The sequence below is a fragment of the Bufo gargarizans genome, chromosome 6 (assembly GCF_014858855.1).
Source record: "Bufo gargarizans isolate SCDJY-AF-19 chromosome 6, ASM1485885v1, whole genome shotgun sequence".
NCBI classification, from domain to species: Eukaryota; Metazoa; Chordata; class Amphibia; order Anura; family Bufonidae; genus Bufo; species Bufo gargarizans.
The window spans coordinates 323,768,649-323,792,324 of NC_058085.1; the positions used below are offsets into that span (position 1 = coordinate 323,768,649).

At 46.5% G+C, this 23,676-nt stretch overlaps 1 protein-coding gene across 1 annotated transcript; it reads right to left on the bottom strand.

Annotated features, from left to right (window-relative positions):
* Positions 1-2,171: 2,171 nt before the first annotated feature.
* XKR7 (XK related 7) lies at positions 2,172-14,796 on the bottom strand. Its single transcript, XM_044299876.1, has 3 exons — positions 14,269-14,796; positions 8,123-8,322; positions 2,172-4,893 (listed from the first exon to the last, which is right to left on the bottom strand). Exons 1-3 carry the CDS (start codon positions 14,604-14,606, stop codon positions 3,941-3,943), a joined length of 1,491 nt encoding a protein of 496 aa, XP_044155811.1. The 5' UTR covers positions 14,607-14,796; the 3' UTR covers positions 2,172-3,940.
* Positions 14,797-23,676: the final 8,880 nt, after the last annotated feature.

Genomic DNA, 23,676 nt, shown 5'->3' on the forward strand with positions numbered 1-23,676 from the left:
GTGAATCATGTGATGAACCCGTTTCCAATAATACTCCAGAGTGCAGCTCTAAAGTATAAAATAAGAGGTAACTCAGGATAAATACAGGATAAGTAATGTAATGCACGTACCCAGTGGGGGATATTTATGAAAGCTTTTATGTCACTAATGTGGCTTAAAAAAAAAAAAAAAAAAAAAGTTGCAAATGATGCCGCAATCCATATTTGCACCATAATTTGCGACTTTTTATGCTTCTAGCCTCTTTTTTGAACTGGCGAGAAGAGGGCAAAGACTTAGCTGTACACTGATGTAAGTTATGGCTCAAGTCTCAGGCTGAAGTAGATTTCAGTTTATTGCACTGAGTGCCAGAGATGCAACTAATTTGCCTTGAAATAAATTAGGCACATTTTATTCCTGCACAAGGTGATCAAGACTGACATATGGGAACCCGAGCCTTGATAAATCTCCCCCAGGGACTCCACCAGCAAAACTGTGAGTGCAGCTCTGACGTATAATAGAAGATGTAAGTCGGGATCAGTACAGGATAAGTAACGCAATGTATGTACACAGCGACTCCACTAGCAGAATTGTGAATGTAGCTCTGAAGTATAATACAGGATGTAACTCAGGATCAGTAATGTAATGCATGTACACAATGACTCCACCAGCAGAATATCATGAATAAAGCAAGGATAGATGTCAGCATTACTGCCAAATCTGTTTTTTTATTGTTCCCGTGTCCAAAACACCATGCAACATTTTGTCCTTTTTCAAGTATGGAGTGTAATACAGGATCAGTACGAAGTAAGTAATGTATTGAATTTGCAACATGTCTTTAGATGAATTTGGGATGTCATGTGTGATTTTTTTTTATAGCCAATAAGTCAGGTGGTCATACATTATGAAGTAGTAAGGGTGCAATCATACCAACGCATATATTTTGCAGTCCGCAAGACACGCACTTGTAAAATACAGAGGACATCCATGTCACTTCTGTGTTGCATCAGTTTTCTGTGGGATTTTTTTGGACCCAAAACTAAAACCTAGTAGATGCCCTATTCTTGTCCGCAAAGGAGGACCACGGAAGTCAATGGATTTTGCGGATCCGCATACTTTTTTGTATACAGCAAAATACATATGGTTATGTGAATGCGCCCTAATATACAGTCTTAGTAACTGACACTGCACAAGTGTTAAGGCCCCTTTACACCGCTTAACTGAGCAGAGAATTGTAGGGATCGCCTGCTCGTCAGTGGAGGAGGCCCCTGTGCAGGGTTGCCAACCAGAATTTTTCATTTTTCTGGACAACTTATCCCAAAATCACAGACCTCCAAGATTTTTAATGGACAAACTGTAAAACCATAACGAATGATAAAATCTAGTCATGTACCACCAGCCTCCCAAGAAAAAATCAGACTTTTTAATTTTTTTTCACAGACACAGGAAAAGTTGCCTGCTTTTATGGACTGTCCAGGAATTTCTGGACTGTTGCCAACTCTGCCGCTGCATTTCCATGCAGTGATCCCCTCCACAGTATGGGGAGGAGAGGAGGGGGAGGAGCAATCATTAATGCCATTGCTCGTCCCTATACAGAATCACTGTTTGCGGGCAGCAGAGGCTTTTTGGACGGCACAATCTGCTGCCCACAAACAATGATTTAATTTCCATGCAGCGATCCCCTCCACAGTATGGGGAGGAGCAATCATTAAAGGGGTTGTCCGGGTTCAGAGCTGAACCCGGACATACCCTTATTTTCACCCCGGCAGCTCCCCTGAGCCTAGCATCGGAGCATCTCATGCTCCGATGCGCTCCAGTGCCCTGCGCTAGATCGCGCAGGGCACAGGCTCTTTTGTTTTTAATAACACACTGCCGGGCGGTAACTTCCGCCCAGCAGTGTGTTCGGTGACGTCACCGGCTCTGAGGGGCGGGCTTTAGCTCTGCCCTAGCCGTTTTACTGGCTAGGGCAGAGCTAAATCCCGCCCATCAGTGCCGGTGACGTCACCGGGGTTCCTGTCAGCCCCATGGAGAGCCCGGTACGTCACCGGAACTCTGAAAAATGCCTTTGCCCTGCGCGATTTAGCGCAGGGCAAAGGAGAGCATCGGAGCATGAACTGCTCCGATGCTCATGTCAGGGGGGCTGCCGGGGTGAAAATGGAGGGCTGTCCAGGTTCAGCTCTGAACCTGGACAACCCCTTTAATGCCATTGCTCGTCCCTATACAGAATCACTGTTTGCTGGCAGCAGAGGCTTTTTGGACGGCACGATCTGCTGCCCACAAGCTATGATTTAAGTGCCCGCATAAACAATTTTATTACCCGATGAACGAGCATGTTCGTCGGGTAATCGGCAGCACTTTTACATCAGCTGATTATAACGAGAGTTAGTAAAAAGAGCTGGTTAGCGATGATCTGCCCGCTGTTGAGACAGCGTAAAGGGGTCTTTCATGTTATGCAGAGGGCCACAACTCCATTTAATGATATTTTCCCAATAACAATACTTATTAGTGTCTGATCAGTAGTAGGCCACTGCAGCAGTCCCATAAAGCTGGTAAAAGTGGAGGAGTGGTAGCGGACATGAAATCACTGCTCCATTCAATAGAGTGAACACAGGACCCCCCATTGTCAAGACTGGGGGACTTCCAGGGGTCGGAGTATTGTTGATGAGAAAACACCTTTAATGTCAGCTGTCTATAATGTTATTAACCAGTAAATATATTGCTCTGGGCAGAGGTCTAATGTGAAGTTTCTGGGCCCCAATGCAAAATCTGTAACAAGGCCCCCGCCTACCATTATGATGCTGGTGTCTTTTTACGCGGCAGAGGGGCCTGGATGTATATGCTACCTCTGTACCCACTATAGCTACACCTGAAGAAAAGAAGCTGTAGAACTAGCCTTGCCATCTCATTTTGCTGTGCTATGTGCCACTATATGACACTACAGCATGCTAAACCACTACACCATGTGTGGTCTGTGAGGGTATGAATAAATTAGGGACTACAGGGGGTATGTGTTGCCATTGTATGTGCTCCATCTGCATTGCTGTTTATGGAATATTAAACTGACATTCATCTGACATAAAACCACAACTTCTACCATGCCTGACCGCAGCGTAATGGAAGTTGTAGATTCACAACAGCTGAAACGCTACAGGCTGACAGCAATGGATTACACCGGGCCCTATGCATTGCAGCTATATATAGGTTAGATTCTCCATATGGAAGAATTAAAAAACCCTGCTTAAAATACATAGGCTAATACACCATTATATCAACACCACCATACACGCCATCACCAATATATACAATACAGGCAGTCATGTGCTCATAGTAATTGTTACCTGCTCTCCACAAACACCTAATCTTTTAGTAGCACCAATTCCACCCACTCAGGATGGTCTCTCTTATGGGATCAAGGTCTTTCCCTATTGCATCAAGTCCTCCTGAACCATGTGAGGTCCCACCTGCCCAGTCCAAGCAACACTTTCTCTCTTGTTCTGGACAGGATGTACCGACGGGGCGGCTACTTTCACCCTCTATATGTCAGGTATACACTCCCAACCCTGGAAGTGTTTAGGCAACCTGTGATAGGTCATCTGCTGTTGGCCTGAAAAATCAGGATGTCTTTCCAGTCAACATATTGCAGTTAAGACATTGCTGAATGGCAAAGTCAGGTCCGACACAAGTTGGGAACCTTTGGTTACCTGTCTCTGCTCGAGAGTCTCTTCTTACAACATGCATACCCACAGAGTGTCTTCTGCTCACTGTGCGCCCCAAACATCTCACGAGTGTAGCCTACCTTATAGGTGAACGCCACCAGTTGTCTCCTCTCAAAGTCATCTCTCCTGCCACTGTACTCATGTCAGTGTCACTATTCAACTCGACCCTCACTCACAACTTTGTATAGCCTCTCACCATTAGGCGATCCCCCCAAGTCTCTCCCTCACTCTACTTCTTGAGAAGAGCATCATACAGTGGTTTCATACTCAGCAACTTCCTGTGAGGTCCCTACAGTTCGGTACTGGACACGTGGTGTGGCAGGGGAAGAATATTCCAGGGCCAAAATAGTCTTTCGCAAGCGGCGGTCTATAAAATGGGCATCCCAGGCTGGATACTTCTTGCGTGGAAGATCTATACGTATAACAGGTCCCTGCGCCCGGGGAGCACGTGTCACAGGGGTTAGGGGGACACTAGACCGGACTTGGAAGACAGGAACACAACTATCCCTGTCACCAGGCACAAATTCCCTATCTTGCTCTGTAGTCCGTGGCAGAGTACGAGGAAGGCTCTCTGTACCCGCTAATTCTGGAACCCTAGACGTCTCAGGACTTTCTGTGAAGACACAACTACTGCTTGAGGGACCAAACATTGGACCATTGGGATGCAGAAGACTGTAATATAGGAGCATGAAGAAGACACCAAGGGCAAAGCTGCAGAGGATGGAGCAAACAATAAGGACAGCGTAGAAGTCGCTAACATTGTAATCCGGCCGATAATAATACCACAAAGCTGTGAGGACTGCATTCTCAGACAGCACGATAACGTAATAGGTGGTCATTCTACAGCGGGTCCGACCCTCACGAACATTGAACCAGCAGAAGATATAGATGATTCCCAGCACCATGTTGTAGATGATCTCCTCCCAGCGAGACATGCAGAAGTCAGTCTCTCCTTGGATAATCCAAAAAGTCATGAGACACCAGTGAGTAACAATGAAAATACCAAAGTACAAGTGGAAGACAGACGCAAACAGCGAGAATGCCAAAGCTCGGGCAGCAATGGTGAAGAGATGCCACAGTATCTGAACAACAGCCCCCTTGTAGGACATTGGCATCTTATCATCACGGGAATCCCTTAGAACCTTTTGGTAAGAGGCAATCATCCAGGCAAGAGACAGGAGAGAAGCGGTGGCAGAAAGACCTAAGCACAGAGAGACAGAACAGACAATAGAGAGAAGTCAGAAGAGAAGAAGTCAGCATAATACAGAGGAACCCATCATTGTCTGTAATACAAATATAAGTGTTCCCCCCTTCCCCTAGGTTGTGGAAAGGCTGGATTCCAAACAATACGTTGTCACCAAACTTTTCCCAGAGTCCTGAAAGGTAAATGCACCATTCTTCTTTACTGCCGAGTATCCAAGCAGTTTTTGGACTGTGGTAGGAAGAACACAACATGGAGAGAACATACAGGATACATGCAGATGGTTCCTACAAAACATATGGCCTTAACTACACTGCGGGTTTACTGTGCCAGGGTAAATGTAGAACATTTAAAGTGGAAAGGACACATAATAGTTATAAAGCACATTGTCAAAAATATTTGACCCGCTACTTCAATCAGTAGGGACGCACATTTAAGTCACACCCAATAACAGAAGCACAAATCCAGCATACAGCCATGAAAACGCCACAGACGAGCATTAGCAGCAGAATGGGCCATAATGAAGACATCAGTTCATGTCCACCAAGAGCTAGAGCCCTTGGACATTAATCATTGTGTGCCCTTACAGGAGGAGGGGTTATTATAGGGGTTTGAACTGTTCATAGTGAGCTTCATGAATTGGGGTTTCTATAGCTGAACACAAGCTTGAGATCTCCATGCCAGGTATCAGCTTGCGAGTTGTAAAGCCACCACTCATGGAGCAGTGGAAACGTGTTCTCTGGAGGGATGAATCACCCTTCAATTCCCAAAGGGTGTATTAGCCACCCAGATCACAGAGACGATTGTCGGGAGGGAAGCTGAAGAGACTGCTGCTATTACATGCAGTGATATCCTCAGCAACATGGGGAGGAGCGATCGCTATGCCATTGCTCGTCCCCATGCTCTTCAGTGGTTTGCCGGCAGCAGTCGTTCATCATGCAATCGGCGGCAGTATTACACTGCAAGATGATCGCTAATGAGTGTTACTGCGAATGCTCGATAGGCAAGACAAATGCAAAGCGGCACAAACCCTTCGTCCACAGATGTGATCACCTCATCCACTCTGCATCTATGCAGCGACCGGGTCACGTCCGTGTCTTCGATGCACAGGCCTAATCAACATATACAGAGTCCAACGATAATAGAAAATAGGCGGCACTCACCACTGTAAAATCACTTTCCTTTATTCCATTAGTACACAGGCAGGGGCAGACAAGCTTCCACAAAAAGTTGCAAAGCAGCGACGGCTGTTTCGCACTCATGCGCTTCTTCAGGCCGTCGCCGCTTTGCAACTTTGTGTGGAAGCTGGTCCGCCCCTGCCCGTGTACCAATGGAATATTGGAAAGAATAAAGGAAAGTGTTTTACAGTGGTGAGTGCCGCCTAATATTCTGTATTATCGTTACTAGGAATGCTCGTTAGCGATCATCGGCCAGAAAATCAGCCCGTCTAATATACCATTAACAGTCTGGTGGAGGAAATGGAGAAAAGATCACTCCCTGTCCCAATGAGTGGAGCCAACTGCAGAGTCTGGAAGAGGAAGAACAATGATTGGGGATACTTTTTTATGGTTGGGCTCATTGTCCATAGTTTTCATAGCTACAATGAAATCTACACAGTTGTCCATAAACAACTGGTCTTGTGTGAAAGAACTTGACTGCTGATGACCCCTTTTTATTTTCAACTGATGCTCAACAAGAACCTACGGTTCTAACTTACTTGGAGACGGTCCAAGTTAGGTAAATACTGGGTTTCAACAATTTTCCAGGTAATAATTCCATGGGAGCCTAGATTATGCCTTTCAGGAGACTTCTCACTACTTCCAACATAATTCAGCTATATTTTGTCCCTTTTGTAGCCCGCAGTGTAATTGCACAATTCTGGCCCTCAATAACAGCTTCCTACTTACACTCGGGAAGACCAAGATGTTTATTACTTTGCTACTCAAGAAATAAAATAACACAAACATGAGGGCAAATATCAAGATTTTGCTGCACTTTGGGACCGATGGTTAAAAAAACACAAACAAAAAAAACATATAAGATATTCAAAATGGGCCAAACTAACAACTATACCTTTTTTTTTTTTTTTCTTCCATACTCACGAGGAATAAACGGGTGAGGCGATAACCACAACTCATACAACTTCCTTTATGGTTCTACCTGTATTCTGCTCCTCATTTTTTGCTCTATATGTTGCACACATATGGAATTGGTGACCAGGAGTTCACATAGTTTTGGCCAAAGAGTGATCAATTGTCTGTGTAATATTTATTAATTCCATAATTACCCAAGTAACTCAACAGAGACCCAAACCATGGAGAACAAATAGGTCACGGTAAGGAGGTCGTCAGCAGGAGAGCGAGTCATTCCATCCCCTCCTACCTCTACCGCTACACCTCCAACTGATTACAGTAAATTATTTATTCCTAGACAATAAATGTCGATTGTGTAAGAGCATCACGCACCGGGCATGCCCACCTCTGCCACCACCCGTATCTATCTGCACATTCATCTTTCTGGTGCAGGAGAAGCACAAGTAGAACTAAATTGAATGTCAAGTAGGAAATACAAGTAAGGGTACTTTCACACTAGCGTTTTTCTTTTCCGCACCGAGTTCCGTCCTAGGGGCTCCATACCGGAAAAGAACTGATCAGTTTTATCCCCATGCATTCTGAAGGATGTTTTCAGTTCAGTCTTTTTGACGGTTCAGGACGGAGATAATACCGTAGCATGCTATGGTGATATCTCCGGCCAATAAAAAAAAAAATGAAGACTTGCCTGAATGCTGGATGCAGCATTTTTTCCCCCATAGGAATGTATTAGTGCCGTATCAGGCATTCAAAATACTGGAATGCCGGATCCGTCCTTCCGGATGACACCAGAAAGATGGATCCGGCATTTCAATGCATTTGTAAGACGGATCAGGATCCTGATCAGTCTTACAAATGCCATCAGTTGGCGGCATACATTTTGACGGAGCTGGCAGGCAGTTCCGGCGACGGAACTGCTTGCCGGATCACTCTGCCTGCAAGTGTGAAAGTACCCCAAGCATGTCCAGCAGAATAGACTAGTGCATTGATGTTGAGATGCCTGCACAGGCCATTCTCTGCTTGTCTGCATCCAACTGACCACCAACTGGCAGGTTTGAATGCAGTTCTGGATGTGACTAGAGAAGAATGGTGTAACAACGATGGGGGTTGTATGCCGGAGTTAACAGAAGAGTGCTCACCCTGTAGAGTCTCCACATTGCCTTGCTGTACCATGATGCAGAGCTGCAGAACCAGCTGGGGGGCGCTCTTTAGAAAAGTCTCTAGCAGGCGCAGCATGCTGATATCTGCACTCTCAAACATCATGCGCCAGTAGAAATGGCGGCCCTGTTGCTCCGAATGCCAACGGCTCTGCAGGCCCAGATACAGTGCCCGCAGGTATCTGAGAAGAGAAGGAAGACAGTGACCAGGATATATTATGTCATTGAAATGAACAGAATGCAAGTGACTAGTATACTGCAATTCATAACCGCTAAGGCCACTAATGCACACGACCGTTGTGTGTTTTGCGGTCCGCAAATCGCGGATACGCAAAACACGTATGGCGTCCGTGTGCATTCCACAATTTGCGGAACGGCACAGATAGCCTTTAATATAACTGCCCATTCTTGTCCGCAAAGCGCAGACAAGAATAGGACAGGTTATATTTTTTGCAGACCACAGAACGGAGCAACGGATGCGGATGGAGAAATGAATGAAGCCAGCAAAGGAGACAATATGGACAATCACAATACATTAGCAAGTGCCTTGTATTAACCATCTCTACATGATAAATGCCTTTTGCTGAAGTGACACAACCCCTTTAATACTACACAGTGACCAGTATATTACATTGAATAGATACTTATAATACACAGTGACTGGTACTTTACATATAATAGATATTTAGGCAGAGTTCACACTTCAATTATTTGGTCAGTTATTTCCATCGGTTAGGGCCCATTCACACAATCGTATTTTTCTGTCCGAATCAGTTCCGCAATTTTGCGTATTGTATGTGGACCCATTCATTTCAAAGGGCCGCAAAAGATGTAGACAAAAATGATAGAAATGCCGGACACGAATAGGACATGTTCTATATCATAGGGAAGGACATTACAAACCGCAAAATGCAGATCCACAAAAACAGATACAGTCGTGCGAATGGACCCTTAGGGCTCATGCACACAAACGTATTTTCTTTCCGTGTCGTTTTTTTGCGGACCATATGCGGAAGCATTCATTTCAATGGGTCCGCAAAAAAATAAAAATAAAAAGTTACTCCGTGTGCATTCCGTTTCCCGTATGTCCATTCCGCAAAAAAATAGAACATATCCTATTATTGTCCGCATAACGGACAAGGATAGGACTGTTCTATTAGGGGCCAGCTGTTCTGCAAGATACGGAATGCAGATGAACATCATCCGTATTTTTGTGGATCCATGTTTTGCGGACCACAAAATACATACGGTCGTGCGCATGAGCCCTTATTGCGAGTCAAAACCAGTAGTGAAGTCTACTCAGAGATAAGGTATAAGGGATCAAGCGCACAACCGTATGCATTTTGCGGTCTGCAAAAAAACAGATACGCAAAAAATAACAGAACAGCTGGCCCCTAATCCTAATAGAACAGTCCTATCCTTGTCCGTTATGCGGACAATAATAGAACATGTTCTATTTCTTTGCGGAATGGACATACGGAAACGGAATGCACACGGAGTAAAAAAAAAATAATGGAACGGACACAGAAAGAAAATACATTTGTGTGCGTGAGCCCTAACGGAAACATCTGCACCTGTGTATTTTTGACCCACACCTGGTTTTGGCTCACAATACCTGAAGTGTGAACTCAGTCTAAGGGCTCATTCAGACGACCGTAGTGTTTTGCGGATCCACAAAACACGGATGCCGGCCTGTGTGCATTCCACAATTTGCGGACCGCACATGGCCGCTGCTACCAAAGAAAATGCCTATTCTCGTCGAGAATAGGACAGGTTCTATCTTTTTTTCGTGGGGCCGCGGAACAGAACTACGGATGCGGACAGCACACGGTGTGCTGTGCGCATCTTATTTTGCGGCCGTGTGAATGGGCCCTTAATAGTTCACAATGTAATAGATCCTAATAATGTTCGGTGAGCGTTATATTAGCTGTAATAGATACTTCTAGTACACAGTGGTGGGTAATAGATTCCCATAGTGCACAGTGGCCTGTATATTACATGTAACAGATGCGAACAGTTACATATTATATATATATATACTAATACCAGTAGATACTAGGAGTACATCATTGTGCCGTTCCCACACCATATGTCGATGTACCAGAATGTGTTGTGTATTGTAGCAGAATAAAGGAGCAGAGTGAATATTCCATCATCCATAGCAACTGGCAGTTATCACTACTATTATCTTCCCCGGATGCCAAGAATAATGTAATATCACAAACTTAAGGGGGTTGTCTCACTTCAGTAAGTGGCATTTATTATGTACAGAAAGTTACTACAAGGCTCTTACTAATGTATTGTGATTGTCCATATCGCCTCTTTTGCTGGCTGGATTCATTTTTCCATCACATTATACACTGCTCGTTTTCATGGTTACGACCACCATACAATCCAGCAGTGGTGGTCGTGCTTGCACACTATGGAAAAAAGCACCAGCCTATGTGCATTCCCACCAGAAAGGCCAGTGCCTTTTTCTATAGTGTGTAAGCACAACCACCACAGCTGGATTACAGGGTGGTCGTAATCATCGAAACGAGCAGTGTATAATGTGCTGGAAAAATGAATCCAGCCAGTGAAGGAAGCAATATGGATAATAACAATACAATAATAATTGCCTGGTATTAGCTTTGTGTAGATGATAAATGGCACTTGCTGAAGTGAGACAACCCCTAACTAGTAATAACCAGTATCAATTCCCAGCATGACCTGTAATGCTCAATGTTAATACCCAGTATATACAATAATACCCAATGTAACCAGTGATAGCAACTAATATAATTGTCTAATATTCCAATTATACCTCACACCAGTGAATCCCAGCATGACAGGCTGAGCCCAGTGCTACCTAATGTAAAGACTGATGCCAGTATAACCAGTAATGCCCAGTGTGACCAGTAACACTGATATCTATTGTGACTGGAGATACCTAAAGTGATCAGGTATTAACATTGTGACCAGTGATGTCTAGTGTGTACAGTAACTCCCAGTGTTGTCCAATACAGCCAGTAATTCCCAGTGTCACCAGTAATATCCAGTAAACCTAGTGACACTTATAATGCCTAGTGATAACTGATCTGAGACCAGGGATACTGTGTGTGACGGTGACCTGTTGTGCCCAGTGATGTCCACTAGTAAAGCCATGTGTGATCCGCTGTAGTTAGTGACACCAGTGATGTCCAGTGAAATCTGTTGTACCCAGTATGCCAGAGATGCCCGGGGATATTTATGAACAGTGATTGCTAGTGTGACCCAAATGTAGTGATGCCTAGTGTGGCCAATGATATCCAATGTAACCAGTGATGCCTCTGATGACCTGTGATATACCCAATGGTAGGCCTCTTTCACACTTGTGTTGTCCGGATCCGGCGTGTACGCCACTTGCCGGAATTACACGCCGGATCCGGAAAAACGCAAGTGTACTGAAAGCATTTGAAGACGGATCCGTCTTCAAAATGCTTTCAGTGTTACTATGGCAGCCAGGACGCTATTAAAGTCCTGGTTGCCATAGTAGGAGCGGGGAGCGGTATACTTACAGTCCGCGCGGCTCCCGGGGCACTCCAGAATGACGTCAGAGCGTCCCATGCGCATGGATGACGTGCCATGCGATCACGTCATCCATGCGCCTGGGGCGCCCTGATGTCACTCTGGAGCGCCCCGGGAGCCGAACGGACGGTAAGTATGCTGCTCCCCGCTACACTTTAAACAGGACTTTAGCGTCCCGGCAGCCATGGTAACCACTCTAAAAAAGCTAAACGTTGGATCCGGCAATGCGCCGAAACGACGTTTAGCTTAAGGCCGGATCCGGATCAATGCCTTTCAATGGGCATTAATTCCGGATCCGGCCTTGCGGCAAGTCTTCAGGATTTTTGGCCGGAGAAAAAAGCGCAGCATGCTGCGGTATTTTCTCCGGCCAAAAAACGTTCCGGTCCTGAACTGAAGACATCCTGATGCATCCTGAACGGATTTCACTCCATTCCGAATGCATTAGGATAAAACTGATCAGGATTCTTCCGGCATAGAGCCCCGACGACGGAACTCTATGCCGGAAGAAAAGAACGCAAGTGTGAAAGAGCCCTAAGCCAGTGATGCCATGGGTGACCTGTGATATACCCAATGTAAGCCAGTGATGCCATGGGTGACCTGTGATACCCAATGTAAACCAGTTATGTCCAGTGTGACCAGTGATGCCCCAGGTGACCTGTGATAACCAATGTAAGCAGTGATGCCCAATGTAACCAGAAAACGTAAAAAAAAAAGAGAAAAAAAAATAAATAAAATGGAGACAGCACGTCCAAAGAATTGGAATTTATTCCAGATGCAACGTTTCGGCTTAGTTATAGCCTTTGTCAAGCATGATCACTAAGCCGAAACGTTGCATCTGGAATAAATTCCAATTCTTTGGACGTGCTGTCTCCATTTTTTTTTCTTCTCATTTTTAGGTTATTGTTGGGGGCTTTTTACCACCCCCCTGGAGACGAGCACCCGCTGCATTGTAACTAAGGAGTGCTTTCCTCCCTGTGTTTTTGCCCAATGTAACCTGTGATGCCCAATGTAACCTGTGATACCCAATGTAAGCAGTGATGCCCAGTGACACCTGCGATGCCCAATGTAAGCAGTGATGCCCAGTGACACCTGCGATGCCCAATGTAAGCAGTGATGCCCAGTGACACCTGCGATGCCCAATGTAAGCAGTGATGCCCAGTGACACCTGCGATGCCCAATGTAAGCAGTGATGCCCAGTGACACCTGCGATGCCCAATGTAAGCAGTGATGCCCAGTGACACCTGCGATGCCCAATGTAAGCAGTGATGCCCAGTGACACCTGCGATGCCCAATGTAAGCAGTGATGCCCAGTGACACCTGCGATGCCCAATGTAAGCAGTGATGCCCAGTGACACCTGCGATGCCCAATGTAAGCAGTGATGCCCAGTGACACCTGCGATGCCCAATGTAAGCAGTGATGCCCAGTGACACCTGCGATGCCCAATGTAAGCAGTGATGCCCAGTGACACCTGCGATGCCCAATGTAAGCAGTGATGCCCAGTGACACCTGCGATGCCCAATGTAAGCAGTGATGCCCAGTGACACCTGCGATGCCCAATGTAAGCAGTGATGCCCAATGACACCTGCGATACCCAATGTAACCAGTGATGCCCAGTGACACCTGCGATACCCAATGTAAGCAGTGATGCCCAGTGACACCTGCGATACCCAATGTAAGCAGTGATGCCCAGTGACACCTGCGATACCCAATGTAAGCAGTGATGCCCAGTGACACCTGCGATACCCAATGTAAGCAGTGATGCCCAGTGACACCTGCGATACCCAATGTAAGCAGTGATGCCCAGTGACACCTGTGATGCCCAATGTAAGCAGTGATGCCCAGTGACACCTGTGATGCCCAATGTAAGCAGTGACACCTGTGATAACCAATGTAACCAGTGATGCCCAGTGACACCTGCGATACCCAATGTAAGCAGTGATGCCCAGTGACACCTGCGATACCCAATGTAACCAGTGATGCCCAGTGACACCTGCGATACCCAATGTAACCAGTGATGCCCAGTGACACCTGCGATACCCAATGTAACCAGTGATGCCCAGTGACACCTGCGATGCCCAATGTAAGCAGTGATGCCCAATGACACCTGCGATACCCAATGTAACCAGTGATGCCCAGTGACACCTGCGATACCCAATGTAAGCAGTGATGCCCAGTGACACCTGCGATGCCCAATGTAAGCAGTGATGCCCAGTGACACCTGTGATGCTGATAACCAATGTAACCAGTGATGCCCAGTGACACCTGCGATACCCAATGTAAGCAGTGATGCCCAGTGACACCTGCGATACCCAATGTAACCAGTGATGCCCAGTGACACCTGCGATACCCAATGTAACCAGTGATGCCCAGTGACACCTGCGATACCCAATGTAAGCAGTGATGCCCAGTGACACCTGCGATACCCAATGTAAGCAGTGATGCCCAGTGACACCTGTGATGCCCAATGTAAGCAGTGATGCCCAGTGACACCTGTGATGCCCAGTGTAAGCAGTGATGCCCAGTGGCACCTGTGGTGACCCCATGACGTCCAATGAGACTGTGACCAGTTTAACCCTCTCACCTCCACACCTGTCCGAGCTGCAGCAGGTGGACGGAGCCCTGCAGGAGCCAGGCGCACAGGCGGCAGCAGGGGCGGGTGGCGCCGGGCGAGGATCCTCGGTCAGTGACCGCCCAGCTGAAGCTCAGGCTCTGGGTGAGGAGGGATGGCAGCAGCACCAGGAGCACCGTGGGCCAGAAGCAGCTGAGCCGGTGCTGCTGCAGGTAATCCACCGCCAGCCACAGGTCCGAAGCTCCGTCCGAGAAAAAGACGAGCAGCGCGGCCAGCACCCACAGCCCGTCCCGGAGAGAGTAGCGGGGGCACCGGGGAGCCACCCGGGTACCGTCCGACTCCGCCGCCATGATGGGAGGAGCCGACTTCCGGGGCCACACCCGGGGCTGACTACACCGCTACCGGAGGGCGACAAATTCATCTACCGGAGGAGGGGGCGTCTTTACCGGAGTCGGTCCTACCGAGCGCGGCAGCGCAGGCTCTAGTTCCGGGGGCCGTTATGTGCCGGGAGCAGCTGTCACGTGACCGCTACATGGAATCACTGAGAAATGCAACAATGTATCACAATGTCTTCAGTCTCTAACCCCGCCCCAGGCAATATTAACTCCTTCCTGTCCCGTGCCCATCCAGTTATAACCCCACCGTCCTTGTAATCTGGGGGATGGTCCTCATAGATTGTATTCTGCCCTCCTCCCTGAGACCCCCAACCACTGCCAGTCCTTGTGCCCACCCCTCCATCTCTTCCCATGTCAGGTATGGACTGGGCTGCTGCCACCACGCTGGCATATGCTGTCCCCATTCGCCGCATCATGCCTCCCTGATGCCCCTGTGAACACGGCTGTACAGTGATAAGAGGGGATCACATTACTAGTGCAGTAATATAGGGGGTACACTGACAGTACAGTAATATAGAGGGTACACTGACAGTACAGTAATAGGGGGTACACTGACAGTACAGTAATATGGGGGCACACTGACTACAGTAATATAGGGGGTACACTGACAGTACAGTAATATAGAGGGTACACTGACAGTACAGTAATAGAGGGTACACTGACAGTACAGTAATATGGGGGCACACTGACTACATTAATATAGGGGGTACACTGACAGTACAGTAATATAGAGGGTACACTGACAGTACAGTGATATGGGGGCACACTGACTACAGTAATATAGGGGGTACACTGACAGTACAGTAATATAGAGGGTACACTGACAGTACAGTAATATGGGGGCACACTGACTACATTAATATAGGGGGTACACTGACAGTAATATAGAGGGTACACTGACAGTACAGTAATAGGGGGTACACTGACAGTACAGTGATATGGGGGCACACTGACTACAGTAATATAGGGGGCACACTGACTACAGTAATATAGGGGGTACACTGACAGTACAGTAATATAGAGGGTACACTGACAGTACAGTAATAGAGGGTACACTGACAGTACAGTAATATGGGGGCACACTGACTACATTAATATAGGGGGTACACTGACAGTACAGTAATATAGAGGGTACACTGACAGTACAGTGATATGGGGGCACACTGACTACAGTAATATAGGGGGTACACTGACAGTACAGTAATATAGAGGGTACACTGACAGTACAGTAATATGGGGGCACACTGACTACATTAATATAGGGGGTACACTGACAGTACAGTAATATAGAGGGTACACTGACAGTACAGTAATAGGGGGTACACTGACAGTACAGTAATATGGGGGCACACTGACTACATTAATATAGGGGGTACACTGACAGTACAGTAATATAGAGGGTACACTGACAGTACAGTAATAGGGGGTACACTGACAGTACAGTAATATGGGGGCACACTGACTACAGTAATATAGGGGGTACACTGACTACAGTAATAGAGGGTACACTCACAGTACAGTAATATGGGGGCACACTGACTTCAGTAATATAGGGGGTACACTGACAGTGCAGTTATATGGGGGCACACTGACAGTACAGTAATATAGAGGGTACACTGACAGTACAGTAATATAGGGGTACACTGACAGTACAGTAATATGGGGGCACACTGACTACAGCAATAGAGGGTACACTCACAGTACAGTAATATGGGGGCACACTGACTTCAGTAATATAGAGGGTACACTGACAGTACAGTAATATAGAGGGTACACTGACAGTACAGTAATATGGGGGCACACTGACTACAGTAATATAGGGGGTACACTGACAGTACATTAATAGAGAGTACACTGACTACAGTACAGTAATATAGGGGGTACACTGACAGTACAGTAATATGGGGGGTACACTGACAGTACAGTAATATGGGGGCACACTGACTACAGTAATATAGGGGGTACACTGAAAGTACAGTAATAGAGGGTACACTGACAGTACAGTAATAGAGGGTACACTGACTACAGTACAGTAATATGGGGGCACACTGACTACAGTAATATAGGGGGTACACTGAAAGTACAGTAATAGAGGGTACACTGACAGTACAGTAATAGAGGGTACACTGACTACAGTACAGTAATATAGGGGGTACACTGACAGTACAGTAATATGGGGGCACACTGACTGTTGCATTATAGGGGGGAGCTGACTATTGTAATGTAGGGGGGCACTGACTACAATAATATGGGGGGAACACTGACTACAATATAGGGGTACACTGACAGTACAGTAATATGGGGGCACACTGACTACAATATAGGGGGTACACTGACAGTACAGTAATATGGGGGCACACTGACTATTGTAATATAGGGGTGCACTTACTACAGTAATATAGGATGACACTGACTACAGTAATATGGGGGTACACTGACAGTACAGTAATATAGGGGAGCACTGACAGTACAGTAATATAGGGTGACACTGACTGTATAGTAATATGGGGGTGCACTGACAGTACAGTAATATAGGATGACACTGACTACAGTAATATGGGGGTACACTGACAGTACAGTAATATAGGGGTGCACTGACAGTACAGTAATATAGGGTGACACTGACTGTATAGTAATATGGGGGGCACTAGCTGTACAGTATTATGGGAACATAGACGACAATACTGTAATATAGAAGGCACACAGTAGCTGTACAATAATATGGGGGGGACACTTACTGTACAGTAATATGGGGGGACACTTACTGTACAGTAATATGGGAGCATAGACGGACAATACTGTAATATAGAAGGCACACAGTAGCTGTACAATAATATGGGGGGACACTTACTGTACAATAATATGGGGGGACACTTACTGTACAGTAATATGGGGGGACACTTACTGTACAGTAATATGGGAGCTTAGATGGACAATGCTGTAATATAGAAGGCACACAGTAGCTGTACAGTAATATGGGGAGACATTGTACAGTGATATAAGGGGGAACATAGACTCAGCAGTCACATGGAGGGACACGCTGACTGTACAGTAATATGGGGAGACATTGTACAATGATATAAGGGGGGACATAGACTCCACAGTCACATGGAGGGACACGCCGACTGTACAGTAATATGGGGAGACATTGTACAGTGACATAAGGGGGGACATAGACTCAGCAGTCACATGGAGGGACACGCTGACTATACAGTAATATGGGGAGACATTGTACAGTGATATAAGGGGGAACATAGACTCCGCAGTCACATGGAGGGACACGCTGACTGTACAGTAATATGGGGAGACATTGTACAGTGATATAAGGGGGAACATAGACTCAGCCGTCACATGGAGGGACACACTGACTGTACAGTAATATGGGGAGACATTGTACAATGATATAAGGGGGGACATAGACTCAGCAGTCACATGGAGGGACACGCTGACTGTACAGTAATATGGGGAGACATTGTACAATGATATAAGGGGGGACATAGACTCAGCAGTCACATGGAGAGACACGCCGACTGTACAGTAATATGGGGAGACATTGTACAGTGATATAAGGGGGGACATAGACTCAGCAGTCACATGGAGGGACACGCTGACTATACAGTAATATGGGGAGACATTGTACAGTGATATAAGGGGGGAACATAGACTCCGCAGTCACATGGAGGGACACGCTGACTGTACAGTAATATGGGGAGACATTGTACAGTGATATAAGGGGGAACATAGACTCAGCCGTCACATGGAGGGACACACTGACTGTACAGTAATATGGGGAGACATTGTACAATGATATAAGGGGGGACATAGACTCAGCAGTCACATGGAGGGACACGCTGACTGTACAGTAATATGGGGAGACATTGTACAATGATATAAGGGGGGACATAGACTCAGCAGTCACATGGAGGGACACGCCGACTGTACAGTAATATGGGGAGACATTGTACAGTGATATAAGGGGGGACATAGACTCAGCAGTCACATGGAGGGACACGCTGACTATACAGTAATATGGGGAGACATTGTACAGTGATATAAGGGGGAACATAGACTCAGCAGTCACATGGAGGGACACGCTGACTGTACAGTAATATGGGGAGACATTGTACAGTGATATAAGGGGGAACATAGACTCCGCAGTCACATGGAGGGACACGCTGACTGTACAGTAATATGGGGAGACATTGTACAGTGATATAAGGGGGAACATAGACTCAGCCGTCACATGGAGGGACACACTGACTGTACAGTAATATGGGGAGACATTGTACAGTGATATAAGGGGGGACATAGACTCAGCAGTCACATGGAGGGACACGCTGACTGTACAGTAATATGGGGAGACATTGTACAATGATATAAGGGGGGACATAGACTCAGCAGTCACATGGAGGGACACGCTGACTGTACAGTAATATGGGGAGACATTGTACAATGATATAAGGGGGGACATAGACTCAGCAGTCACATGGAGAGACACGCCGACTGTACAGTAATATGGGGAGACATTGTACAGTGATATAAGGGGGGACATAGACTCAGCAGTCACATGGAGGGACACGCTGACTATACAGTAATATGGGGAGACATTGTACAGTGATATAAGGGGGAACATAGACTCCGCAGTCACATGGAGGGACACGCTGACTGTACAGTAATATGGGGAGACATTGTACAGTGATATAAGGGGGAACATAGACTCAGCAGTCACATGGAGGGACACGCTGACTGTACAGTAATATGGGGAGACATTGTACAGTGATATAAGGGGGAACATAGACTCCGCAGTCACATGGAGGGACACGCTGACTGTACAGTAATATAGGGAGACATTGTACAGTGATATAAGGGGGAACATAGACTCCGCAGTCACATGGAGGGACACGCTGACTGTACAGTAATATGGGGAGACATTGTACAGTGATATAAGGGGGAACATAGACTCAGCCGTCACATGGAGGGACACACTGACTGTACAGTAATATGGGGAGACATTGTACAGTGATATAAGGGGGAACATAGACTCAGCAGTCACATGGAGGGACACGCTGACTGTACAGTAATATGGGGAGACATTGTACAGTGATATAAGGGGGAACATAGACTCCGCAGTCACATGGAGGGACACGCTGACTGTACAGTAATATAGGGAGACATTGTACAGTGATATAAGGGGGAACATAGACTCCGCAGTCACATGGAGGGACACGCTGACTGTACAGTAATATGGGGAGACATTGTACAGTGATATAAGGGGGAACATAGACTCAGCAGTCACATGGAGGGACACGCTGACTGTACAGTAATATGGGGAGACATTGTACAATGATATAAGAGGGAACATAGACTCAGCCGTCACATGGAGGGACACACCGACTGTACAGTAATATGGGGAGACATTGTACAGTGATATAAGGGGGGACATAGACTCAGCAGTCACATGGAGGGACACGCTGACTGTACAGTAATATGGGAAGACATTGTACAGTGATATAAGGGGGAACATAGACTCAGCCGTCACATGGAGGGACACACCGACTGTACAGTAATATGGGGAGACATTGTACAGTGATATAAGGGGGGACATAGACTCAGCAGTCACATGGAGGGACACGCTGACTGTACAGTAATATGGGGAGACATTGTACAGTGATATAAGGGGGGACATAGACTCCACAGTCACATGGAGGGACACGCTGACTGTACAGTAATATGGGGAGACATTGTACAGTGATATAAGGGGGAACATAGACTCAGCCGTCACATGGAGGGCCACGCTGACTGTACAGTAATATGGGGAGACATTGTACAGTGATATAAGGGGGGACATAGACTCAGCAGTCACATGGAGGGACACGCTGACTGTACAGTAATATGGGGAGACATTGTACAGTGATATAAGGGGGAACATAAACTCCACAGTCACATGGAGGGACACGCTGACTGTACAGTAATATGGGGAGACATTGTACAGTGATATAAGGGGGAACATAAACTCCACAGTCACATGGAGGGACACGCTGACTGTACAGTAATATGGGGAGACATTGCACAGTGATATAAGGGGGGGCATAGACTCAGCAGTCACATGGAGGGACACGCTGACTGTACAGTAATATGGGGAGACATTGTACAGTGATATAAGGGGGGACATAGACTCAGCAGTCACATGGAGGGACACGCTGACTGTACAGTAATATGGGGAGACATTGTACAGTGATATAAGGGGGGACATAGACTCAGCAGTCACATGGAGGGACACGCTGACTGTACAGTAATATGGGGAGACATTGTACAGTGATATAAGGGGGAACATAAACTCCACAGTCACATGGAGGGACACGCTGACTGTACAGTAATATGGGGAGACATTGTACAGTGATATGAGGGGGAACATAAACTCCACAGTCACATTGAGGGACACGCTGACTGTACAGTAATATGGGGAGACATTGCACAGTGATATAAGGGGGGGCATAGACTCAGCAGTCACATGGAGGGACACGCTGACTGTACAGTAATATGGGGAGACATTGTACAGTGATATAAGGGGGGACATAGACTCAGCAGTCACATGGAGGGACACGCTGACTGTACAGTAATATGGGGAGATATTGTACAGTGATATAAGGGGGGACATAGACTCAGCATCACATGGAGGGACACGCTGACTGTACAGTAATATGGGGAGATATTGTACAGTGATATAAGGGGGGACATAGACTCAGCAGTCACATGGAGGGACACGCTGACTGTACAGTAATATGGGGAGACATTGTACAGTGATATAAGGGGGACATAGACTCAGCAGTCACATGGAGGGACACGCTGACTGTACAGTAATATGGGGAGACATTGTACAGTGATATAAGGGGGAACATAGACTCCGCAGTCACATGGAGGGACACACTGACTGTACAGTAATATGGGGAGACATTGTACAGTGATATAAGGGGGGACATAGACTCTGCAGTCACATGGAGGGACACGCTGACTGTACAGTAATATGGGGAGACATTGTACAGTGATATAAGGGGGGACATAGACTCAGCAGTCACATGGAGGGACACGCTGACTGTACAGTAATATGGGGAGACATTGTACAGTGATATAAGGGGGGACATAGACTCTGCAGTCACATGGAGGGACACGCTGACTGTACAGTAATATGGGGAGACATTGTACAGTGATATAAGGGGGGACATAGACTCAGCATCACATGGAGGGACACGCTGACTGTACAGTAATATGGGGAGACATTGTACAGTGATATAAGGGGGGACATAGACTCCACAGTCACATGGAGGGACACGCTGACTGTACAGTAATATGGGGAGACATTGTACAGTGATATAAGGGGGGACATAGACTCAGCAGTCACATGGAGGGACATGCTGACTGTACAGTAATATGGGGAGACACTGTACAGTGATATAAGGGGGAACATAGACTCCACAGTCACATGGAGGGACACGCTGACTGTACATTAATATGGGGAGACATTGTACAGTGATATAAGGGGGAACATAGACTCCACAGTCACATGGAGGGACACGCTGACTGTACAGTAATATGGGGAGACATTGTACAGTGATATAAGGGGGAACATAGACTCCACAGTCACATGGAGGGACACGCTGACTGTACATTAATATGGGGAGACATTGTACAGTGATTTGTGGGGAACATAGACTCAGCAGTCACATGGAGGGACACGCTGACTGTACAGTAATATGGGGAGACATTGTACAGTGATATAAGGGGGAACATAGACTCCATAGTCACATGGAGGGACACGCTGACTGTACAGTAATATGGGGAGACATTGTACAGTGATATAAGGGGGAACATAGACTCCACAGTCACATGGAGGGACACGCTGACTGTGCAGTAATATGGGAAGACATTGCACAGTGATATAAGGGGGAACATAGATTCAGCAGTCACATGGAGGGACACGCTGACTGTACAGTAATATGGGGAGACATTGTACAGTGATTTGTGGGGAACACATGGACTGTACAATAAAGTGAGTAATACGAGGTGGACATGGAAAGTACTTATGTAAATATTACAGTACTATAGGGGGAAACTGTCTGTACAGTAATATAAGGGGGTCACATTGTACAGTAAATAATAGGAAATCACACTGACCTACAGTTATATGGGGCTATATGGGGTAATTATAGGGGGGCATACTGTCTGTACAGTAACATAAGGGGGTCACATTGTACAGTAAATAGGGAATCACACTGACCTATAGTTATATGGGGGACATTGACTATACAGTAGTTTGGGGGGGAAACTGTACAGCATATAAAGTGGACACACTGACCTACAGTTGGGGGCATTGACTGTTGTGCACTATAGGGGGGATACATTGGTTGTACTGTAATAAGGGGCTTACACTGTACAGTAATATACTGGCCACACATTGACATGGGGGGGGGGGGCACATCGCTGCATTGTTTGACTCTTTTACTGTTCTCAGTATAACTAGTCTACTAACAATACAAAAGAAGTAAAATGATAATTACAGTCATTGTGCTGGGGCTGCAGGGGATCCACACACAGCTAATTACCAAATTACCACTCCTGCTCTTATATTCATGTGACAGAGAAGCGAGGGGGAAGAAGGGGGTTCCTGAGGAAAAGTGTTAATCCTAAAGATTTAAGGCGCGTTTAGACACTGTGAGGGACAGACGATTGTCAGGAAGGAAGCGTTCCTTCTTGACAGTCGGCTGCTCGTTAAGTGGATGTGAAGCGCTGCATTTACATACAGTGATCACCTCCACAGTGTGAGGACGAGCAGCGGCTGCTGCTATCGCGTGTCCCCATACAGAATCGTTGCTCCTGGGCAGCAGAGCGGGTGTCCGCAGCTCCGATCATTTCACCTGATGAAGGAGCATTTTGCTTCTTCATCATGTGATCTGCGGCATCTTTAGACAGATTATCAGGAGCAAGCATTCATAGGAATGTTTGTTCCCAATAATCGGCCTTAGGGTCC

Coding starts and splice junctions, on each gene's coding strand:
- XKR7 (XM_044299876.1), bottom strand. CDS start 14,606: ATGGCGGCGGAGTCGGACGGTACCCGGGTGGCTCCCCGGTGCCCCCGC. Junction 8,323..14,268: donor CAGCTCGGACAGGTGTGGAG/GTGAGAGGGTTA, acceptor TTCTCTTCTCAG/ATACCTGCGGGCACTGTATC. Junction 4,894..8,122: donor CAATGTGGAGACTCTACAGG/GTGAGCACTCTT, acceptor CTCTGTGCTTAG/GTCTTTCTGCCACCGCTTCT.